General features: G+C 40.4%; 1 protein-coding gene across 2 annotated transcripts in view; it reads left to right on the top strand.

Moving 5' to 3' along the window:
• NIN (ninein) overlaps nt 1-20383 on the top strand; it is a 60978-nt gene extending 40595 nt beyond the window's left edge. The window contains exons 20-30 of one of the 2 annotated variants that reach the window (XM_027744423.2): nt 34-249; nt 600-713; nt 1894-2016; nt 2534-2647; nt 3624-3770; nt 4561-4740; nt 5417-5566; nt 5870-5968; nt 8868-9059; nt 15695-15808; nt 16549-20383. In XM_027744423.2, the coding sequence (XP_027600224.2) occupies nt 34-249; nt 600-713; nt 1894-2016; nt 2534-2647; nt 3624-3770; nt 4561-4740; nt 5417-5566; nt 5870-5968; nt 8868-9059; nt 15695-15808; nt 16549-16758 (1659 nt within the window). In that variant the 3' untranslated portion in view covers nt 16759-20383. The remainder of the gene's footprint in view (nt 1-33; nt 250-599; nt 714-1893; nt 2017-2533; nt 2648-3623; nt 3771-4560; nt 4741-5416; nt 5567-5869; nt 5969-8867; nt 9060-15694; nt 15809-16548) is intronic. The other variant, XM_027744430.2, reaches the window with a different exon arrangement.
• The last annotated feature ends 2009 nt before the right edge of the window (nt 20384-22392 follow it).

The raw sequence follows: 22392 nt of genomic DNA, 5'->3' as shown, positions 1-22392 counted from the left end.
TCAGTCGTAGCTGACACTGCTGTCCCCACTCAGGTGGCAGATCTGAAGACCAGGAACCAACAGCTGGACTCTGAAAATACGGAACTGAGCCAGAGGAACTCCAAAAATCAGGCAGATGTGCAGGATCTCAATCAACAGCTGGCAAGGGTGCTCGAGCAAAAGGAGAGGGAAGAGGGAAAATGTACCCTGGAAGAATGGGAAAAGGAGAGACTGGTACTGAAACAGGAACTGGAAAACTCCAAAAGAAAGGTACAGGATTATACCGGGACAATTGGACTTCCAGGTGCTCTGGAATGGGCATCCCTGTCTTGGGGTGTGTGTGGGGTTTCAGAGCTGAGCTTTGCTAAGTTCTGGCTTAAACGTTCCTGCACGGGGCAGGAAGGAAAGCCTGGCAGCAGCCAAAAGCCAGGAGGTAAAAACGTGCAGGTTGGCCTTGAAAACGATGCCAGATATTTCCCTGCACCTTCCCAGCATGGCTGTTGTGTTCATCCAGTGCCATCCCAGCTGTAACCACTCTCACTGGCTGCAGCATCCTCTGCTTAGCCTTTGGTACCCTGTGAGTGTCCTGAACTGAAATCTGAGCCCTTTGCTTTTTGCAGTCCTCAAATCTGGTGTCGTCCCTGGAGGTGGAGGTGTCAAAGATGAAGGTTCAAGCTCATCTGATGGAGCAGGAGAACCACATCCTCAAGCAGGAGCTGGAGAAGACAAAACAGGTATGGCCTCCTATTGCCCAGAGAAGCTGTGGCTGCCCCATCCCTGGAAGTGCTGGACAGGTTGGAGCAACCTGGGCTAGTGGAAGGTGTCCCTGCCCGTGGCAGGGGGTGGAATGAAATGGTCTTTAAGATCCCTTCCAACCCAAACCATTTTGTGATCCCATCTGAGTGCTGTCAGATAATTCTCACCATCTTTTAATGTATTCTGAGTTGAGAAAAGTTTAATTTCTTTAACTTGTTAAAGAAAGGTCATAAAAGTAAGGGAATGTAGCTCCTCTTGAAACAGTCCTTGTTTCAAGTGAGGTTGGGCTCACTTAGACTTTGCCAAAAATCTTTTGGCAGTAGTGGATCTACAGGGAGGAGCTTTGGTAAGCACAGAGATTTAAAGCTCTAATCAAGGAATAGACAGGGCAAATGGGATCCACAGGAGAACATTTCTCTGTGTAATTGGTGATACCCATATAGCTCCATTTAAGGGCTGAGCTCTTCCAGCATGTCCTCTCAGAGAGAATTCCTATTGCTAAATCCATCTGGAGATACGGGTGGAGATAATTTCCTGGAGGGCTCAGTTATCTCCTGTATAAACACAGTTCAACTGGCTGTAAATATATGCTAATAAACACAGATAATGAAGGCTACAAATGAGTCACCTCCCTGATCAGGGCTCCACAAAGTCATTTTCTGTGCAAACCACTCATTTGAGACACCCAATGCTCAGGGTTGATAATGGTCTTAAAAAGCAAAAGCAGCTGAGGCCTGTTCAGTAATGAGTGAATTGTGGCTGGATGTAATTACAGGCAGGAGATGGAGTGAGGAAAGGCAGGAGAGCCTGGGAGAAGGGCAGAGTGCTCGGTTGGGGAAAGGATCAGAAGTCAGCAGTACACTGGTTTTCCCTCCATGTATTTTCACACGTGTCTATTTAGATTAAATATTAGGGAGAAATTCCTCCCTGGGAGGGTGGGGAGGCCCTGGCACAGGTTGCCCAGAGAAGCTGTGGCTGCCCCTGGATCCCTGGAAGTGTCCAAGGCCCAGGTTGGACGGGGCTTGGAGCAACCTGACCTAGTTGAGGATGAACCTTTAAAGATCCCTTCCAACCCAAACCATTCCATGATCCCATGACTTGCTTGCCAACTTCTGCAGCAGCACAGAAACACAACTGTGAGGGGTTTGCTTTCCACAGCTGCCCAGATGCCCTGATCTCTCTGACCTCCGAAACGAAGTTTCGAGCTTAATTACGAAAAATGAAAAGCTGCAGAAGGAGAAAGAAGCCCTGAGCGAGGAACTGAACAGATGTATTGATAAGGTAAGAAAGAACTGCAAAGCCACATCACTTAAAATTCTTGTGTCGTTATCTGTATCACCACAACCTGTAAAACTACTTTGGATCCTTTTGTTTTTCCTTACCCTCAAGCCAGATAAAGGCTGAATTGCCACTGCCTGATTTTTTTATTTTTTTTTTCCTAGCTGGTCTGAGAGAGGAAATCTTAAATTCTGGAGCACAGCTTTACTGTAATTTGATTATGTAGAAAATTCCAAACGTTGCAGCAAAGAGAGGCCTGGGTATAAATACTGCAGCAGGACAAGGAAGACAGTGTTCTTGGACTTTTATTGCAGCTTTAACATGCTGTAACTCTGAACTTGGGCAGAGTAACTCATGTGCACACTATAAATAATGATCCCGTTGTGTGGAAATTCAGGCTGGGAGCTGAGAGGGTTTTTTTTCCTGCTTTCTTTGTGTGGCTGTAACTCCCTCTGGGTTAACCCTCAAACTGAGTTAGAGAAAATCCTGAGTGAGGCTTCCCTGTGTAATCTCATTGCAGGTAGCTCAAGTCAGCTGCTTAGAGAGTGCAATTAGCAGCTTGAAGCAGGAGCAGAAATCCTGGGAACAGCAGAGTCAGGCACTGAAAGCACAGCTCACCATCTCACAGGAAAAGGTACAAAATAGTGATTTGTTTGTTTGTTGTAACCCTAGATAAAAAGCATTTTGATCATCTTTCATAGTGCTTTCTTTCCCTAAAACCCCCTTCTGATGTGTGCAAAGAGTGGCTGCTTTGATGGGCTTTCAGAGTGATGTTCTTAAAGGACAAGAGGAAACTTCTAAATGGAACAAGGGACTTTTTCCTCCCCGAAAAAAAAAGTGATGCTGTTTTGCACCCACAGCCAAGTTACTTTTGCCAATTCACTCAGCCTGGTTGTTCCTAAAATACTGCAGAAACTTTGCTCCTGCTCTCCTGGTGCAGGAGAGGGGTGTGAGCATCTGGCTGCTTGGCTGAGCACTCTCCTTGGCCATGGGCTACCAGGAGGAATAAATAATTCGAGGGAAATCTTCTCTTCCAGCACGTCCCAGCAAATGTTCAGGGCTGGAAGGTGTCTATGTTAAATGCAGCCTTGTGTCTGTATTCAAGGTGGATGGCTGCTAACTTGGAACAGGAAGTTGGAAAATCGTTTGGAATTATAGAGTTGTAAGGTTGGAAAAGCCCTCTAAGATCAAGTCCAACTATTCCCCAGCACTACCAGGGCCACCACTGACCCACATCCCCAAGTGCCACATCCACATGGCTTTTAAATCCCTCCAGGGATGGGGACTCCACCACTGCCCTGGGCAGCTGTGCCAGGGCTGGACAACCCTTTCCATGAAGAAATTTTCCCTAATATCCAACCTAAACCTCCCCTGGTGCAACTTGAGGCCATTTTCCTCTTGTCCACTTGTTCCCTGGGAACAGAGCCTGACCCCCACCTGGCTCCACCCTCCTGTCAGGGAGTTGAAGAGAGAAACTCAATTTACCATTTTCAGGGGGGGTTGTCAGCATTGTACCTTCACTCCTTCCATCAGAGATCCTAAACACATGTGACACCTGGTCCACAGACAGGAAATCTTGGTCCAGCAAAGCTGATTCCTGCTTGTTACAGGTTCAGAGCCTTGATGAAACACTGCAGAGCACCAACCTCCAAGTGTCCCGACTGAAATCCGACTTACAGGTGATGCAGCAGGAGAAGGAAACTCTGAAACAAGAGGTGGTGTCGCTGCACAAGCAACTGCAGAGCACCAGTGAAAAGGTAAAGGGCTTCAGGGGCCTCAAAAGATAGCTTTAATTGTTGTATATTGTATGTAATGTGCAGATTTTAAACTGATTTTTAGAAAACTTATTATTTTAAGCGTCGAATGTAAAGGTCAATCCATCTGAGTTTTCATCCTTCCCTGAAAGAAACCTTTTGCCAAACATAAAACCCCAATTCTGTGGGTAATGCATGGATTCGCACCTATCAACTATAAAAATTAACGAACTAATCGACTGAGGATCTAATTTCCAGTCCAACTTAGTTTTGAAAGGTAGAGAATTATGCCAGCCTCTCTGAACTAATGAGGATTTGTAACTGGAGGAGGTTGTAGGCAGCAGTCTCGGGATTGGTATTATGGGTTCAGTTAGTAATTTGGCTTGTTTGCCCTGTAATTAAGGAATATTTAATGTCCACATGGAAAGAAGCTGTTTCAGAATGGTACAACAGGAACTAAATTACAACTATTACTGACTAATATATAATACTGAGTCCTATTTTGCTCTAAACAGAGCACAAATTGCCTTTTTTTTTTTTTTTTTTTGTGGTGTTGAACTCTGTGCACTTGTTCTGCACTCAGTTATTATCCATGATTTTAGTGGAGGGAAGCACTTGGGCTTTGCACGTTGGGGTTCTTAGGGGAGAAAACAGTGTGTAGGCTGGGAGGAAAACGGGAATCCTGCGGCTTGAGAGTCTGCAGGTACCAAAAGTCCACGTAAAACCCACCTGAATAGAGGAAATATCTGCTTCTTTGTTTAAGGCCTAACCCTGCAATTCTGTCTGTCTTAAGAATCGGGTTCTGGAAGGGGCTGTGCCTTCCCCAGGGCTGCAGGACCAGCAGGGGCCAATGCACTGGGATGGAGTGGAGCAGCTGACGGATCGGGAGCAGAGCCTGCTCAGGCAGGAGAATGAGAGGCTGCAGAGGGAAGTGCAGAGCACTAAAACAGACCTGGCTCACTCCAGGGAGAAGGTAACCGGAGCAAGGGGACAGAGCACAGGAGGGCTGGGGCTGGGAGGAAGCTCTGGAGGTCACCCAGTCCAACCCCCTGTTCGAGCAACCCAGAGCAGGTTGCACAGGATCACATCCAGGCAGGTTTTGAATATCTCCAGAGGTGGAGACTCCACAGCACCCTTTGGATATTTCTCTTCTTTAAAAGAAAATCCCGTTAATTCTTCTGCCGTTAATTCTCTGATCCAACTTCCAGTTAACACCTTTTCATTTTTTTCTTTTAAAAAAAAAGATTCTTAATATTCCCAGCATTCTTCCTGTGCAATTTCTTGGCTCGCAGCAATAGGCAGATTATGAGGAGGAGGAAGGGAGGGAAAGAAAGAGAAAGGGAAAGGAGGACAAGATGCTCAAAGCTAAAATGTCAAAAGTACCCCAGATTTACCCAGAGAATTTGTGGCTGCCCCTGGATCCCTGGAATTGTCCAAGGCCAGGTTGGAGCAACCTGGGCTAGTGGAAGGTGTCCCTGCCCATGCCAGAGGGTTGGAATGAGCTGGGCTTTAAGGTCCCTTCCAACCCAATCATTCTGGGACTCTGTGAATCCAAAATCAATTGCTGCTCAGCACTGTAGGTGAAGTAGATGCAAATAGATTTTTTTGGATCACCTGCAACATCTTTCCACGTTTGCTCTTCTCTTTAGATCCGACAGCTGGAATCTACAATCCTTTCCCTAAAGCACCAAAAGCATCAAAGCCAGTCAGGCATTGTCAAAGCCATAGAGCAGGAGAAACTGAGCCTGAAGAGAGAGTGTGAGCAGCTGCAGAAGGAGTTGTCTTCTGCAAACAGGAAGGTTAGTTTTGGGTGGTGAAGTGACAAGCTGTAACTTCGTTCTTTTCCTCCCAGTTTTGTGCTTTTTTTGTCTCTTAAAAAAAAAAAAACAAAGCCCTGTCCCAAGGAGCTGACTGTGCCCTGTGCATCTGCAGGGTGACATTCACTTGTGGAAAAGCATGACATTTGTCCAGATAGTCCTGTTTTTTTAGTCTTGAGTTGTCTTTAATGGTTCATGACTTGAGTATTGGGGAGAAAAAATTAAAAACACAGATGAAATGACCAACTGCTACTTCTCTAAGGAAACTTCTCTTGTCTCCTATAGATCAGTCAGATGAATTCTCTGGAACGTGAACTGGAAACCAGCTCAGAAAATGAAGGGCTAAGGAAAAAGCAAGTCAAGCTGGATGATCAGTTAATGGAGGTACTTCTCAATCAGTGTTGACTGTGGGGCTTTATCCCTGTCTCACTCTGCCTGGGGATTTGTTTTAAAACAGCTTCTGGATGTGTAGGAACAGAGAAAACAAACTGGAAGAACTAATCTCTCCTAATATTTAACTTCATCTTTCATGACCAAGATGTGAGTGTGACAAATGTTGTGGCTTATCATAATTCACATAAGGCTTCAGATGTAAAAGCAAATAGCAAAGAAACTTGTTTCTGTGCTTTTGAGGCAAGGCAAACACTTCCCTCTTCCTTCCTAAAACGTGTCACCTCAGATTTCCTGACTAATGTTTGTGTGATGCTGCTCTTAATGTGGAAACCTGTTCTTATTTACTGTGGGAGTGATTTGCTGAATTTAAGCCTTGTTATATTATTGTGATAAATCAGCAATTTATGCATTTAATTGTTGTTTCCACTCATGCCTTGAAATTTTCAGTTGAGATTCTTCCAAAGGCTGCAAATTGTGCTGGATATTAAAATTGTATAACTCTGAGGAGTCCTTGGAATGGGCAGAGCTTAACTGTGTTTAGTGTGAGCCTTAAGGTCAGCCCAGACCTCTGAGTTGTCTCTCAGTTGATGTCCTGGCTTTGAGTTTATAACATAATATTAAAAAAAAAAAAGAACCACAATTTTGGCTTTTGCTATAAATCAAAGCATCTTCCAGATGAGGCTTTTACAACACTTCATTAAAAGACTTCATGTTTTTTCATCAAGGCAGCAAGTAGGAAACATTATGCTGAATATACGATGTAATTGGTTATAAAACTGTGAAAACTTGATTAGTGAGTACGAGATTTTGACAAGTTAATGAAAAGACTGTTTATATTCCCTGTGCTTTTATTTATATAGCCTTAATTAAGCTTTGGGGAAATGCCAAGCACTGTTAAACCCTTCAGTATAAGCACCAAGCAGGGAATTGAGTTTTCTGCTTAAAAATGTGTATTTCAAGCACGTGGGATTTTGTTCCTCCTCTTAATGTTTTCCAGGCAGGTGTGTGTATGTAACATTTTGTGCCTTCTAACTCTCTCTTTTGTGCCTGTTCTCCTTTTGTTCATGGCTAACCTGGCTAGAACTCAGTGGTTGGAAGTAGCAGAGAAGGGTGCAGTTCTCTTTCTGAAATAGTGTGCGAAGGTAGAGCAATGATTTTTGATGTACTGCCACAGCATGGAGAAAACATTTCTTTTTTTTTTTGTTTTTTTTTTTAATGGGTTTTTCCTTTTATCCCATGCATCTTTTTAAATAAAGGAGCCACTATTCATTTCAATGTTGATTTTGCACTTGGACTGTCTGTGCAATTTGATTCTGTGCCCCCAGAAGCTGAAAATTCCTAAAGGCGCCGCCTGAAAAATGGAGAGAAATAACCCAGCTGAAGTAAAAAATAGTTAAATTTGAAAGTGGGAAAAAATGAAAAGTGGCTGCCTACTAACCCATTGACTGTGAGGTTTGAAGGTGTTTGCATACTTACCTCTGGTACTTGCATGCTTTTCCACCAGACTGTCCAATGTATCCCTAAATTAACTGCTCTGTGATCCCACTTGGCATCATCCCAATAGTTTAGCAAGTTCATTATTGCTCCATTTTATTTTTTTTTTTCCCCCCACAGATAAACACAGCAGGACTATATTGTTTTCATTATTGTTTCCCTGGTATTTGTTTTTTAAGATGCTGTTAACACTGATTGACTGTTTCTTCATTAGATGCTCGTGTGCTTCACAGCAGGACAGGAACCCCTAAAGAAATTCCACAAAAAGCTCATTATTTTCACTGTTTATATCGTCAGGATAAGAACAGCTCCTTTCCAGACAAGTTGATTCAAGAGAACCACCCCCCCAGATAACTTAAAAATACAAATAGTTTTATTTTAAAGTACCTATAAACCTATTTTCTGTTTACCTGGGCCAGCAGAGATCTAGAGGTGGTAACAGAAGAGCTGCACTATTGTAAAATATAGTTATAGATGAATTGAAATTGAAATATGACTTCAAATTGAGGCTTAATTTTACCATGAGTGAAAGGAAATTAAAACCACTTGTGAAAGGGAAATTAAAACTACTAAGATAATCTTACCCACCTTTTCCTAAGGGAACAGAGTAACGGTTTTGGGACAACAAGTGAGAATTTATCAGCTGGGGAAGAAATTATTGATGTTATACAAATTCAAGCTGAAACATCAGTTATTTTTACTGTGCAGGTCTGGAATTCTTTAGTATTATAAACTCTTACAACTGTGAGTTACTTACCTGGGTTTTACTTTAGTCTAAAAAAAAAAAAAATCTAAATTATTTCCTGTGGAGAATTATTATTTCCTTAGCTCTCAATACTTCTACAGTTAGTAGTGAACAATATGGAAAGATCCATAGGGGTTTAAATATTGAATTTTGAATTTAATGGAATCAAATTGCTGAAGTCATCATAAATGGCCCTGAAAATTTGTTGTGCTTGGAGAATATTCTCTCTCCATCCTAAATTAAAGACTAGAAATAACCAGCACAACTTCAGTGCTTTTATTTGTAAACAGGTGCTATTTTTAGAAGAACTGCTGAGATGGAGGTTAAAATAAAAATGGAAAATTAAGAAGGACTAAATTAAAGCTCACCTAAACTAAACCTTGACAGGTTTCACCAGAAATTCGGTGGATTTGTTTATCCTTCAGGTCTGAAATGGTGGATCAAAGCTCAAATTCCCTTAGAACTGCATGTAGCTGCATCTTTTTTTCCCCTTGGAAAAAGTTGTCTGTGGAGCTTCTCTTGCTGAGTTGAGGCTTGTTTCTGTTGCCCACAAGAAATCTGAGAAGCAGCCCAATGTCTGGACCACCTCTGGAAGGTCCGGCCGTGCCCAGGGGGGATTTACGGTTTGGTTTTTCATCCCCTCTTCTCCAGATGCTCCACTCCAGCTCCAGCGGGATGCGTAGCCAGAGCCCGCGTTCCTGGGAGCTCCAGCAGCAAGGCTGTGCCGTGGTGCCCAAGGAACAGTTCCTGCAGCTCCAACACCAGCTGCTCCAGGCAGAGAGGAGGAGTCAACGTCTCCAGGAAGAGCTCGAGAGCCGACCCTCGGACACGAACGTGCAGCAGGTAAAGCAGAGCTCCCGTTGATCCAGGGCTTTCAACTTTTAAAGGATAACCCACTTGTCTTGGGTTTTTCTTTTTTTTTTTTTCCCCCCCTCCCCGGTTCTGATGAGATCCCTTCTCCGTTTATGCCAGTTCAAAAGTGAAAATGAGAACTCATTCCGTCCGAAGTCTGTACAAAAGGGAGGTTGTTTGGGATCTTTAGCCCGAGCCACAGCTTAGTTCTGAAGTGCTCTCCATCTTTTTGGAACCCAAACCACTCCCATCCACGTTCAACTGGCTTTTCTCCTTCTGATCCTTTCTGTGTTTTTTAGGGTTTTTTTTGTTTATTTAATGTCCATGTCTGGAACTGTTATTTTTAACAATACACCACACCAGATCCGTCCCATAAAATCCCAGTTTGGGCTGGTTTTGTCACCTGGAATTCTGTCGGTTGTAATGGAGCAGAATATGAACAAATGAGTCCTTTTTTTATAAGGTCAAATCTTCATGATTTGCCCATAAAACAAGACATTTGTTTGGAGAATGTCGTTAATGTTACAGAGAAACTTCCATGTTGGCATTTCTGAGGAAAACCAATTCCAAGGAACATTAATTACATCCACTGCCCACACTGGGCACAGTTACTTTTAGTGGTATTTTGATTTTTATTTTTTTTTTTAGCTTGTAAAACTATTATAGTTTTTATTGTTGAATTATTTATTATAATTGAACTATAGGCAACAGATAGAAAAGTTTGCATCTCCCATATAAAAATTAAGCTTTGGACTGAGCTTGCTAAATTATCCTTTTTTTTCAAAGAGTTAATGAATTTCTAAATCTCTAAAGCTTTGGCACAGGCCATAGGTCTTTAAATAATATTATAACTTCATCTTAAAATAATAATACAGCTTTATCTCATTGGAAAAGATAAAGCTCTAAATACCTTAGATAAAATACTAAATATTTGTATTAGATTGGATGTATTTAGATTAGATATTTATCTAGATTAGATTTATATTTAGATTAGATAAATAGATTAATTGGATAAAATACAATTAACTGTTTATTAATCTGTTAGAAAAAAAAAAACACCTCTTACATTTTAAACTCAGGTTGTTGTTACAGTTCAAAAATAATAATAAGACCAGCAGTTTGAAGCTCAAAAATCTCTGAACATGGTAAATAGGGTATTCCTGGAAAAAAAAGGTATTTTGGAGACAATATATGCAGTAAACAGTTCTCAAAGTTTCCAAAATGTGGAGTGAAAGTTCTTTTTAAAGAAAGGCATAAGATCAAAATGTCCCTTCAATAAAGGAACATAAAAGGAAACAATATAGGGATAAATAGGAATAAATTGACTGTAATCTGATGTCCTTTTCAGAGGTGCTGATGGACCTGGTCCCATCCCACGGAGGGTGGAACGTGCAGTTTAATTTAGGAATCAATAAAAGCCACATTGCAGCAGTGGCAGCTGCAGATGAATGTGCTGGTGTGGCATTAGGAGGGATGAGACTGTGATTTTTTTGCTTTTGCAGAAACAATCTGCAAACCAGTCACATCCTGGAACTTGGAGTTCCAGAGAGAAATCCACTTCTGCGTTTCCTGGAAAAGCTTTAATTCTGGAAAGCTCCATGAATTTAAAAATACTTGCAGGGAGGCTTTGCAAATATTTGCTGTCAGTGCACTTAATACACTTAATTCTTCAGGTTTTTTTCTTTTTTTTTTCTTGTAGTAAATGGCTATTTTGGTTCCTAACATTTCCTACAGGTTTTTCCCCATGGGCTTTGCTAGAAAAGTTTCTAAAATGCTATTAAAAACATGCACCCTCCAGTTATAAAAAAGGCCAAAAAATCGTTTTTGTTTGTCTGAACTTCGCCATTTCTGTGAGCACCTCCTGCTTTAATTCTCACTGTTGACTTTTCTTCTCCATCCTGATTGCCAGGCTTAACACTCAGTTGGGTTTATGTCCATTTTAATGTCCCCTTTAGCACCTTGAAAAACTCGCATCCTAATCCCTCTCCACCATCTTTCCACCAGTGAGTACAAGGTCAGGTCATCTCCCTGCTTTCTGTGGAAAATTTTTTGCTGCTGCTTTGCATTTTGCAGCCTTCTTAGATCCTGAGGTATCCAAAGTTACCCCCACCCACCCCCCTTTTTTTTTTTTTTTTTTTAATGGAATTATTTTGTGTTTATCCTGCTCTGCAGTTTTCATTGCTTTTTGATTGTGGTGGTCTGTGTTCTCGTTCATTTTACAGTCACTATTTTCCCCCAAAGGCTGCTGTCATATGTTGAAATTTCACTAAATTAAATTAAATTATTACTCCTGAGCTGTTTTTACTGTGTTGACCTCTCTGGACTCTTCTGAAGTGACTGTTCCTGCTGTGTCTGATGCTGTAATTTTATTTTTTTTTACCTCACATTCCTTGCTCAAAAACTACATTTGGGAGCCTGTTAATGACCCAATATTTCCCAAAGTTCTCTTAGAACCAACCAATATTTTTGTTCAGGGTACTTAGAGCTGCTCAACTTCCCCTTTTTCAGGTCTTTATTTCAAATTTCACAGAATCACAGTTGGAAGGGACCCACAAGGCCCCTGAGCAGCTGCTTGTTCACTCTGAGGGCAAGACTTAAAATCAGTTTTAAAATAGAAATGTAAGGTTTTTAAAGGTCAGTTGGGCTACATTTTTTTCACAAATGCTGTTTGGCAACCTGTGATATTTTTTGGTATATGCACACTCATATAATGTATGAGGAGATGAGATTATATATTTTTTAATATATATATATAAAATGTATGATATAGATTTTATATATGGTATAGATTTTATATATAAGAAATGTATTATATTGTTTTTATAGATATAAACTATATGGAATTTATAGATATAAAATGTATTTTGCTTTATATCTATAAAATGTAGTATACATTTTATATCTATAAAATGTAGTTCATATTTTTATATAAAGTGTATGAGATATAAGGTATGATAAATATATATAAGGTATGAGATACATATATATAAAGTAGAGTACATTATATATATATAAAGTAGGGTATATTATATTTATATATATATAGTAGAGTATATTATACATATATATATAAAGTAGGGTATATTATACATAGATATATATAAAGTAGGGTATATTATACATAGATATATATAAAGTAGGGTATATTATACATAGATATATATAAAGTAGGGTATATTATACATAGATATATATAAAGTAGGGTATATTATACATAGATATATATAAAGTAGGGTATATTATACATAGATATATATAAAGTAGGGTATATTATACATACATATATATAAAGTAGGGTATATTATACATATATATATATAAAAAGTAGGGTATATTATACATATATATAAAGTAGGGTATATTATACATACATATATATATAAAGTAGGGTATATTATACATACATATATATATAAAGTAGGGTATATTATACATACATATATAAAAAGTAGGGTATATTATACATACATATATATAAAGTAGGGTATATTATACATACATATATAAAAAGTAGGGTATATTATACATATATATATATAAAAAGTAGGGTATATTATACATATATATATATAAAAAGTAGGGTATATTATACATATATATATATAAAAAGTAGGGTATATTATACATATATATATATAAAAAGTAGGGTATATTATACATACATATATATAAAAAGTAGGGTATATTATACATACATATATATATAAAGTAGGGTATATTATACATACATATATATATAAAGTAGGGTATATTATACATACATATATATATAAAGTAGGGTATATTTTTTATATATGTATAAAATGTAGGGTATATTATATAGAGATCATATATGAGATTTCATATATATATGGTGGCAAATAATTTCCTGTGAGAAACTTCGCTTTGCTCATTGCAAATAATCACCGCCACCCACCTTTTAAAAAACCCTGGATGAGCCATTTCAAGAGCCCCTAAACCTAGAAAATGCCCCCTGAACCTCCCAGCTGGGTCTGTGTGGTGCTAACACTCATATTTAGAGCAATAAATACCAGGTATTCTGATATTCTGCATGTTCCCTCTCTGTTTGTGCGTTTTTGTTCGTCCTGCGTCGCTTGCCTGGTTGGTTTTTTTTTTTGTTTTTTTTTTTTTTGTCTTTTTGCTTGAAGTATTACTTATTTATTGTGCAGAAAACAAACAAAAACAAAAAAAAAATGTGGATATCAGGGTGAAGTATTCCCCCTTCCCTTCTTTCTCTAGGCCTTGCTACCGGAGCAGCGAGCAGTGCATGCAGATTCCTACCGGAGGATCGGGCACCTCTGACAGCTTGGGCTGCTTTATGATCCCTTTCCATGATAAACACACACACACACAAAAAAAAAACCCATGAACTGGCATAAGCTGAGAAACTTGAGGATCAAATTATTCTGTGCTTTTTTTTTTTTTTTCCTTAAAAAAAAAAAAAAAAGCTTATTCATAAAAAAAAAAAAAAAAAGAGTCTCCACGGTATTATTTTTTGTTTTCCCTCTCCTATTTATTTGTCTAGAAGCTATTCTGTGAAAGCTCGGAAAAACAGCTTTTTTTTTTTTTTAAATTTGTCACACAAATGCTTTTTATTTATGTTATTTAAAATGTGCAGCGTGTTCAGCGAGGAAAGAGCCTATTTTTCCCAAATGCTACTAATTTTATATGAGATTTGAAGAAAAATCTGGGGGTATTTATACTGCATTTTTGTATAAGATGTATAAACTTTTTAACAGGGGAAGATGACTTTTTTTTTTTTTTTTTCCCGGATGTAAATGAAAAATAAAAATTTTTTTTAAACACGACGTCTCTTGTCTTCGTAGCATCAATAATTTCAACTTCCTGAACAAGAATTAACACATTTTAGATGAAATGTTTGACTCTGAGGATTGTCACACCGGGATTTCTGGGAGGGAGATTTGTAGTGGGGATGTTTTTAAGCACAGATAGTCAGCTTTTCTTTAGCAGATGTACCTATAAATTTTAAGTAAAGAATTTCCAATAGTACATGGACATATTCTGTGTGGCCTTAAGGTAAAAGGGCAGTGCCAGAAAAGGGAAAACTATTAACACACTCGTTTCTTGGATAACATTCCTTAGTAGTCTTTATTTTGTCTCAAATTGCTTGATTAAATTAGAATTTTAATGCTTTAATAGGTCTGCAAAACACCTCTTCCAGGTCTATGATTTTCTAGTTGATAGCCATGAACTATTTCATGGTTGCCAAGGTCTTCTTGCTCCTGTTTTTAATGATCTTAAAGCTACTGCTTGAGCTGGTTTTTTTTTTTCCCCATTAAACATGGAATAATATAAAGTGAGAACATTCTCAAGTCCACTTTGAGCCAAAAAATAGGGGTCACAGGTATTGAGACCACTGTAATTCTTCATTTCCACGTAACTACTCACTCAAGGCTCCTGCAACCATTAAGAAGTGGGATAATGAGCCAGGGTTTTGAATTCCAATCAAATTACAAAGGATAACTCATGATAACTTGGCTAGAAAATCCTTTAAGGTCCTGCTTATTTTTTTAATCTAGAAAAATATCCAGTCCAGCCACACTGTGAAACTCTTTTCTGTATGACTCCAGTGTAACTTTTTTCACAAAAATGAATTATCATGGAACCCCATGCACAGATTTAAAGAGTTTTGGGTGTCACAGCAAATCAAATGTTGAGGGGGCTTCAATCAACCCCCCAGGGGGATCTGGGGGTTTAGATGAGGAGTTACCCACCTGAAACATTCCTCCCTCAGTTTTTCATTTATCTTCCCCCCCGTGATGGTTTTGGGTTTGAAGGTGTTTGGTTTTGGGGAGGTCGGTGCTTTCTCAGAGTTGATCTTCCCAGGTTAATTCCTAGAATTCGAGTAAAAAAAACTGGCATTAAAATAAAGACTCCATGTCTAAAGTTCCCAAATACAAGAAGGCTTGTTTGTAACTCCTGCTGTTTCTCATTTATTTGGGAAAACCTCACTCAAGTGTTGGTGTAACTCCCATGGCACAGCTACTGGGCTTTTAATTAGACTGTCACCCCACTGAAGAAAAAGAGGAAAACCTGGTTAGGGCTAATGTATGGAAACATTATTTATCAACAATTAATCAAAAAAGACAAAAAAATCAAGTTTAGTATAGGAGCATCCTACTTTTTTAACATATTACTCAATTTCAAGGAGTCTTTGGAGTGGGAGAGTTACACTGTCAGACATGCCCTTACGACTTTAACATTAATTATTTCCTAAAACTATTAAGATTTTACTTGGCATTTTGTTTCCCACATTCAACAGAACTTCGGCAGCACCAAAGAACAAGAAAAGGAAATTATCCAGATCTGACTCTCGGGGTTGAGACTGAATTTTGTATCAGTTTTTCTTAGATCTTGGTAATTCCAAGTGTAACTTTGGCTTGGAAAACAAGTGCGATGCTGCAAATGTCCTTTAAGTGTTGCCATAGCACTTTTCTTCCATGAAGGATTTATTCATTTTTTTTTTTATTTATTAATTTTGACTCCAAAACACTCAGAAGTGTGGCGTGCCAGGTATTTTCTTATATATAAACAAGGGGAAAAAAAATAGTCTGGTGAATGTGAACTGATTTTTAACTGATTGTCACATAAATGTTGCTTTCCAGGGGGGTCACGAGCAGCTTCTAAAAATGATGGAAGAGCGTATGATGGATGTTGAACAGAAACTAAGGCTTGTGAAGAGGCTTCTCCAAGATAAAGTAAATCAGCTGAAAGAACAAGTGAGTATTCCTCGTCTTCCTCAAGTCATCCCCATTCCTTCTGGAAACAGCCAAGTGGGCAAAAGCTGCCAAGTCATTGCTTAGAGTGAAGTTTAGAGTGATTTTTGTTTTAATGCTTTTGAGCCCAAAAATTCCTAAAACTCCAAATGAGGAGTTTGGGAGTCCACCACTCAATGATTTCCTAACTCAGGAAACAAATTCCAGCCAAGGATCCCTAACTGGAAAAGTTTGCTTAAAAAAGGAGGAAAAAGAACTTGATGAAGAGTTCAGAGAGGATTATTGTACAATTACTGATTTCTTTGATGCCTCCTGCTCCAAATACACCTTGTTTGGTGTGGGGTTGGGGGGTTTTGGTTTTTGGAAGTGTCTCTGCGGGATCACCGGGCTTCTGGTTTCTCTTGCGACCTGGATTTATCTGTGGAGGACAAATGTTATGAAGCACTTGAAGCCCTTTATCATCTCCTTGAATAGGCTTTTCCAGTCTCAAAATATTCAGAATATTCAGTCTGAAGGCTCCAGGTTTTTTAACCAAGATGGTGATAAGATGAACGGGTGGGTTTTTCCTTTGATGTTCGAGTTACAACCAACACGTCCGCCTGCTGGTTTTATTTTAAATTTTAACCTAAATTTAATTTAAAAATTTAAATTTTATTTTAAACGTTAGGGTGGTTTGTTTTGGTTTTTTTTTTTTTTTATTATTTTTAGCCTGGTGAGTTAACTGTGTCCCGTTCCCACCCCAGCTCTCCAAGAACACCAAAGCGGACGCGATGGTCAAGGATCTCTACGTGGAGAACGCGCAGCTCCTCAAGGCTCTGGAGGCGACGGAGCAGCGGCAGAAATCCGCGGAGAGGAAGAACTATCTGCTGGAAGAAAAAATTGCCAACCTCAACAGGATAGTGAGGAACTTGGCATCCCCTTCCTTCAGCTCAGCGTCCGAGGTCAGGTCGTAGTGGAGCCACTCCGGGTGTCCCGGGCCCGAGCACTTTACTGAAATGAAGCTGATGGTTCAGCTTCTCACTGCGTTGCCTTTTCTTTTTTTTTTTTTGTTTTTAATGGATGAATTTTGGTTAACAAGGAGAGCACAGAGCTAAATTCCCAAACTGGGCACTGCCAAATGAGAGCTTTGTTTGTTCCCAGATTGTCTTTCTGCTAAGTTTTGCCTAAAAGTAACGTTCGCTACGTAAAAGAACCAAACCCGTGTGTTTTCTAGGTTAACTTGTTTTGCTGCCTCGGGTTTCATGTAAAATCTAAATTCTGAATTTCCTGTACTGGCTCAGTTTGTGGAAGGCTGACCTGTCAGTATTTCTAGGTTTTGGAGCATGAGTTATCATTCCCGGAATCCACATTGAAGCCAAGGCCTAAAAGCAAATTTACATCACTGAATTCAGAGCTTTAAAATATTTTTGGCTTTCTACAATACTTCATGCTCCAAACCTAGAAATGCTGATAGCTCAGGCTTCAACTGACCAGTCAGCTGAAATATAAATGTCAGTATAAATGTTATTGAAGGCAAGACTTTCCTGGGATGGTCTGTGTCCTACAAACTGATTCTGGTCTTTCTAAAGAAATTATGCAATAGGCTTCTGAGTTATTCTTCATAGCTTTTTCTGTGCAGAGCTCAGAAAAAAAAGGTTTATTTAAAATATATAACTGGACTGCTGCCTCCAACTAAGTGTAAAAGTATTTCATGTGAAGAAATTTCCCAGCTGGCAAATAAAGACTATTTCTATTTTTGATTTTTTTTAAGCTGCCAGACAACTTATAAATCGTAGAGGCCTTAATTTTTTTGTATGTGGAAGTAAGTTATATTAAACACAGGAAGAGTCGCTCAACGGAAGCGAAGATGGGAGTTTTGTTTGTATAATTCTGTAAATTATTATATATAATTTGTAAATTCAGTAGAGCAGTGCAGTATGTTTATTAAACAGCTGGCAGAAGAATGAAAAGGGGCACTTGGATGATTTTGTCAGTGGAATCCTGGCGTTGGAATCCTCACAAACACGGAGCTTTGCCGTGAATGCAGCGTTTGTTTTGACCTGAGGGATGATTTGTGGTAGATCCTAGTACAGAATTCAAGTCTGTGATTAATTGTAATTAATTGTGTGAAGAGACATATTCAATGTGAATACAAAGAACTCAGGGAATAACAGCCTAAATTAACTTCCTTCAGCGTTGTAAATGTGGATATAAATGTTAGTAGAGGAAGATAAATACGTGTTAGGAAAAGCAGGATAAACCAAATTGTATCTGGGTGAGTATTACCTTAGTCCTCCTTAACCAACAGAGGAGCATCAAGGTTTGGAATGAGAGGGGATCCCTCCTGTTGGATCAGGGGGGGAGGCTGGGAGAATGCAAGTTTTTTTGGGAACACCTTCAAGCCAGACCAGTAAGACACCACTAAACACTGTAAATCAAACTGGTGACAGGGGCCACGCTGGCAATACTTGAAACTAGACCTCTTTAAATAGATGGTTGAGAACACAGAGGGAGAGGTGTTTTGTCTCAGAGACCACTAGCAAGGTGATAATTCTGTCATGAGCCAGGAGTCCCCCAGAAACTGGGATAACACTGCCTGCAAGCCGTGGAGGAACCTCTGGAAAAGGAGTATTTACTTGGTACTGGTTAGCATGTGGCTGTAGAGGATGCTCTCTGTGTCTATGGGGTTACTTCTTAATTTTGGAGGGTTGATGGACCTTCTCCTCCTCCTCCATTGCAGGCAACATACTGGAAATGGAAATATAATCATGGAAGAACATCATGTTGCAGCATCACACAGTCCTTATAAATCATTTCACTGCTGTGCTTTCCTAAATGCCAGGAGTGGGGATTTCTCCAAGTCATCTGAAAAACAAGGATTTACTGGTTTTTCGGAGGCTGCAAAAATATCTTCCCAAATTGGAATCGTGGCAAATTGATGTAAATCTGAGGTTTTAAAAAGCTGAAGTAGTGAGATCTTATTTCTTTTAATGTTAAATCACCAAGTGGTCTCAGTTACAATAAATCTCTGTGTGTTTGCAAGGTGGGAACTGAGCACACCCCTAAAAACCAGGCCCATGCTGTGGGAATTAGCAAAGCTCCAAAATACTTCCAGGAAACAAAGGAAATGAGGTCCAGAACTGCTATTTGGGAAAATACTATTAGCTAGCACTAATTTAGTACTAATTATTTTAACACTAGTTCGTACCTTGACCTTGGTTTACTTCTGTCTGTGACCAAGGTCTGAAGAGAGAGAATATTTCACTTAAGTCGTTGTGCAATTCATTTCACATGACTCAGTTTTAAAGGCTCCACTGCTTAACTAATTCTTTTAATCTCCTGGTAGTTACCAGGCTTTTCCAAAGCAAAAATACAGACATTGCAAGAGCACAGCACCAAAAAGGGAGCCCAGGTGTTGGAATAGAAGGGAGAAACAGAGAAAAGGGCCTTTTGGCTTCTCCCTTTCTCCCCTATCCTACCTTGCTCTGCATTTATTTCATTTACATTCAGAAAAAAAACCCACCTAAGCAGAGGAGAGAGGAGGAGGAAAACGTCCTACTGGTGAATATTTTTGAGGCAAAACTCCCACTTCCACTGGTGTATTTGTGTGAATTAATTCTCAGAAGTGCCTTTTGCCATTACACATTTTAGAGCCTTTCTCTGCTGTGCTGGGTTCGTTGCTCCAGGATAATTCAGGACAATCTCTTCCCAAATGGAGGGATCCCAGAGAAAGGCAGTGCTGCTTACGGGTGTCTGTGTTGCTTCTTGGTTCTCATTGTGTCAGCTCAGAAGAGAAGCAGCTCTTTTTACAAAGTCCAGGCTACTGAAAATAACCATATAAACGTGTAAATTATTAAAGCATTAATGGTGTTTTGTGCATGAATGTGTCTCCTATGCAGTATAGGCAAAAACCAAAGTATTTAATGTTGTAGCAGTCAAAAGTCACTGAATTTTTAGGCCTCGTTCATACAACAGGTCTTGCCATGTCACATATGAACTACTTTATTACCAGAAGGTGGTTTAAGTGTTTTCAACTGTTGCTTTATGAATCACTGTGAAAATAAAGGCACATAGACATTTCAGGTTGGGGGTTTTGGAAGGGCACGGTCCCCAGGTTAAATTTATGTGTACTAAATATCACACAGTTGAAGTGCTGCTCGTCAGTTTAGAATGATTTAAAAGTCCACATTGTGGCACATTCTCCAGGTAGTACTTAAATACAAGGAAAATTGAATTATTTGAATTCTGGTTGGAAAAAAAAGAAGGGTTGTAACATATTTGATTTTAGCCAGATTATGAGTTAGGTAGAGCAGGGGACAGGGATCTATCAAGTAAAATCCTTTTGTTTACTTTCAGCAAATACCACCCCTGTCTCTCAGGATTTCCATCATTTACCTGTTCAGTCTCCCATTTGGTGTCATTTCATGATGACTGACTTCTGTATAAATGAAAACAAATGTATATATATTTTTTTCTATCGAGTTCGTTTTGTTCTGGTGTAATATATTGTCCTTAGAACATCGTGTAAAACCGAGAGATGAACCAACTTACACATTATTTATAATGGATGCAAAAAAATACATTAATGTATGATCCGTGCTTGTGTCTTTTGTTCTTTATCCAGCATGAAAATCATAGAATCATGGAATAATTTGGGTTGGAAGGGACCTCTAAAGGCCATGGAGTTCCAAACCCCTGCCATGGGCAGGGACACCTCCCACTATCCCAGGTTGCTCCAAGCCCTGTCCAACCTGGCCTTGAACACTTCCAGGGATGGGGCATCTGCCACTTCTCTTCCCATGGAATTTGCAGGCATTTCAAGTAGTATCTGCAAATTTATCAGACAAAGCTTTAATAGGAAAAAGCACAGTTTGGCAACTATGAAAAGTAGTTTCTTCCATTGCGAAAGTATGAAACTGATTAAAGTGTAAAAATCTTGACAGGTAGTGAATGCACTTCATCTTCCTATCGAGGACACCCTGCCCTCAATTGAAATTGCATTCCTATTTTTCACTTTTATATGGAAAATATTCAGTGCTTCTTGTGAGCCTTTCACAGAATCATGGAGTGGTTCAGGTTGGAATGGACCACTGAAGGTCATCTAGTCCAACCCCCCTACCCAAGCAGGGTCCCCCAGAACACGTCACTTGGGATTGTGTCCAGGCAGGTTTTGAATATCTCCAGGGAAGGAGACTTCACACCCTCTCTGGGCAGCCTGGCCAGTGCTTGGTCACCACACAGGAAAGAAGTTCTTCCTCATATTCGAGTGGAACTTCTTGTATTCTACTTTCTGCCTGTTGCTTCTCATCTTATTGCTGAGCACCACCAAGCAGAGCCTGGTCCATCCTCTTAGAACCACAGAATATCTTGAGTTGGAAGGGACCCACAAGGATCATCCACTCCAACCCCTGGCCCTGCCCAGGACACTCCAACAATCCCACCTTGTCCCTGAGAGCGTTGTCCAAGCCCTCCTTGAGCTCTGGCAGCCTTGGGGCCGTGCCCACTGCCCTGGGGAGCCTGGTCAGTGCCAACCACCCTCTGGGGGAAGAACCTTCTCCTGAGATCCAACCTAAACCTCTCCTGGCACACCTCCATGCCATTTTATTTGCACCCTCCCTTCAAACACTTCTATACATTGATAAGATCCCCCTCAGTCTCCTCGAATCTGAACTGCCCCAGCTCCCTCAGCCTGTCCTCACACGAGGTGCTCCAGTACCCTCATCATCTCCACAGTCCTCCTTCACTGGACTTACTTCAGGAGCTCCATATCTCTTGTCCTGAGGAGCCCAGAACCAGGCACCTTTTAACCTTCTAAATCTTCTTCTTTTGATGACCAGTGTGAGGACAAAAGGAAATGGCATTAAACTGAGACAGGGGAGGTTCACAGAATCCCAGGATGGGTCAGGTCAGGAGGCACCACAGCGGATCATCTGGTCGCACCTCTCTGCTCAAGCAGGGTCATCCCAGAGCACATGGCACAGGATTGTGTCCAGATGGCTCCGGAATATCCCCAGTGAGGAGATTCCACACCCTCTCAGTGCTCAGTCACTGCACAGGAAAGTTCTTCCTCATGTCCAGGTGGAAATTCCTGGGCATCACTTTCTGCCCTGTGCCTCTTGTCCTAGAGAAGGACAAGATAAGTCAGTGTGTGTGCCCAGGTGACCAAGAAGGCAAATGGCACCTGGTCTGTACCAGGAATAGTGTGGCCAGCAGGACCAGGGAAGTGATTGATCACTTTTTCTGGGCACTGGTGGGGCCACACCTCGAGTGCTGTGTCCAGTTTTGTGTCCCTCAATTAAAGAAGGACATTGAGGGACTGGAGCGTGTCCAGGGACGGGAATGGAGCTGGGAAGGGTCTGGAGCAGCAGGAGGGGCTGAGGGAGCTGGGGGGGCTCAGCCTGGAGCAAAGGAGGCTCAGGGGGGACCTTCTGGCTCTGCAACCCCCTGACAGGAGGGGGGAGCCGGGGGGGGTCGGGCTCTGCTCCCGGGGAACAAGGGACAGGAGGAGAGGGAACGGCCTCAAGTTACACCAAAGGAGGTTCAGGTGGGACATCAGGAGGAATTTCTTTACAGAAAGAGTGATTGGACATCGAAAGGGGCTGCCCAGG

Source organism: Pipra filicauda, unplaced genomic scaffold (assembly GCF_003945595.2).
Source record: "Pipra filicauda isolate LSUMZ 115617 unplaced genomic scaffold, ASM394559v2 scaffold508_size1329835_pilon, whole genome shotgun sequence".
NCBI classification, from domain to species: domain Eukaryota; kingdom Metazoa; phylum Chordata; class Aves; order Passeriformes; family Pipridae; genus Pipra; species Pipra filicauda.
This window is presented reverse-complemented; position numbering and strand designations above follow the sequence as displayed.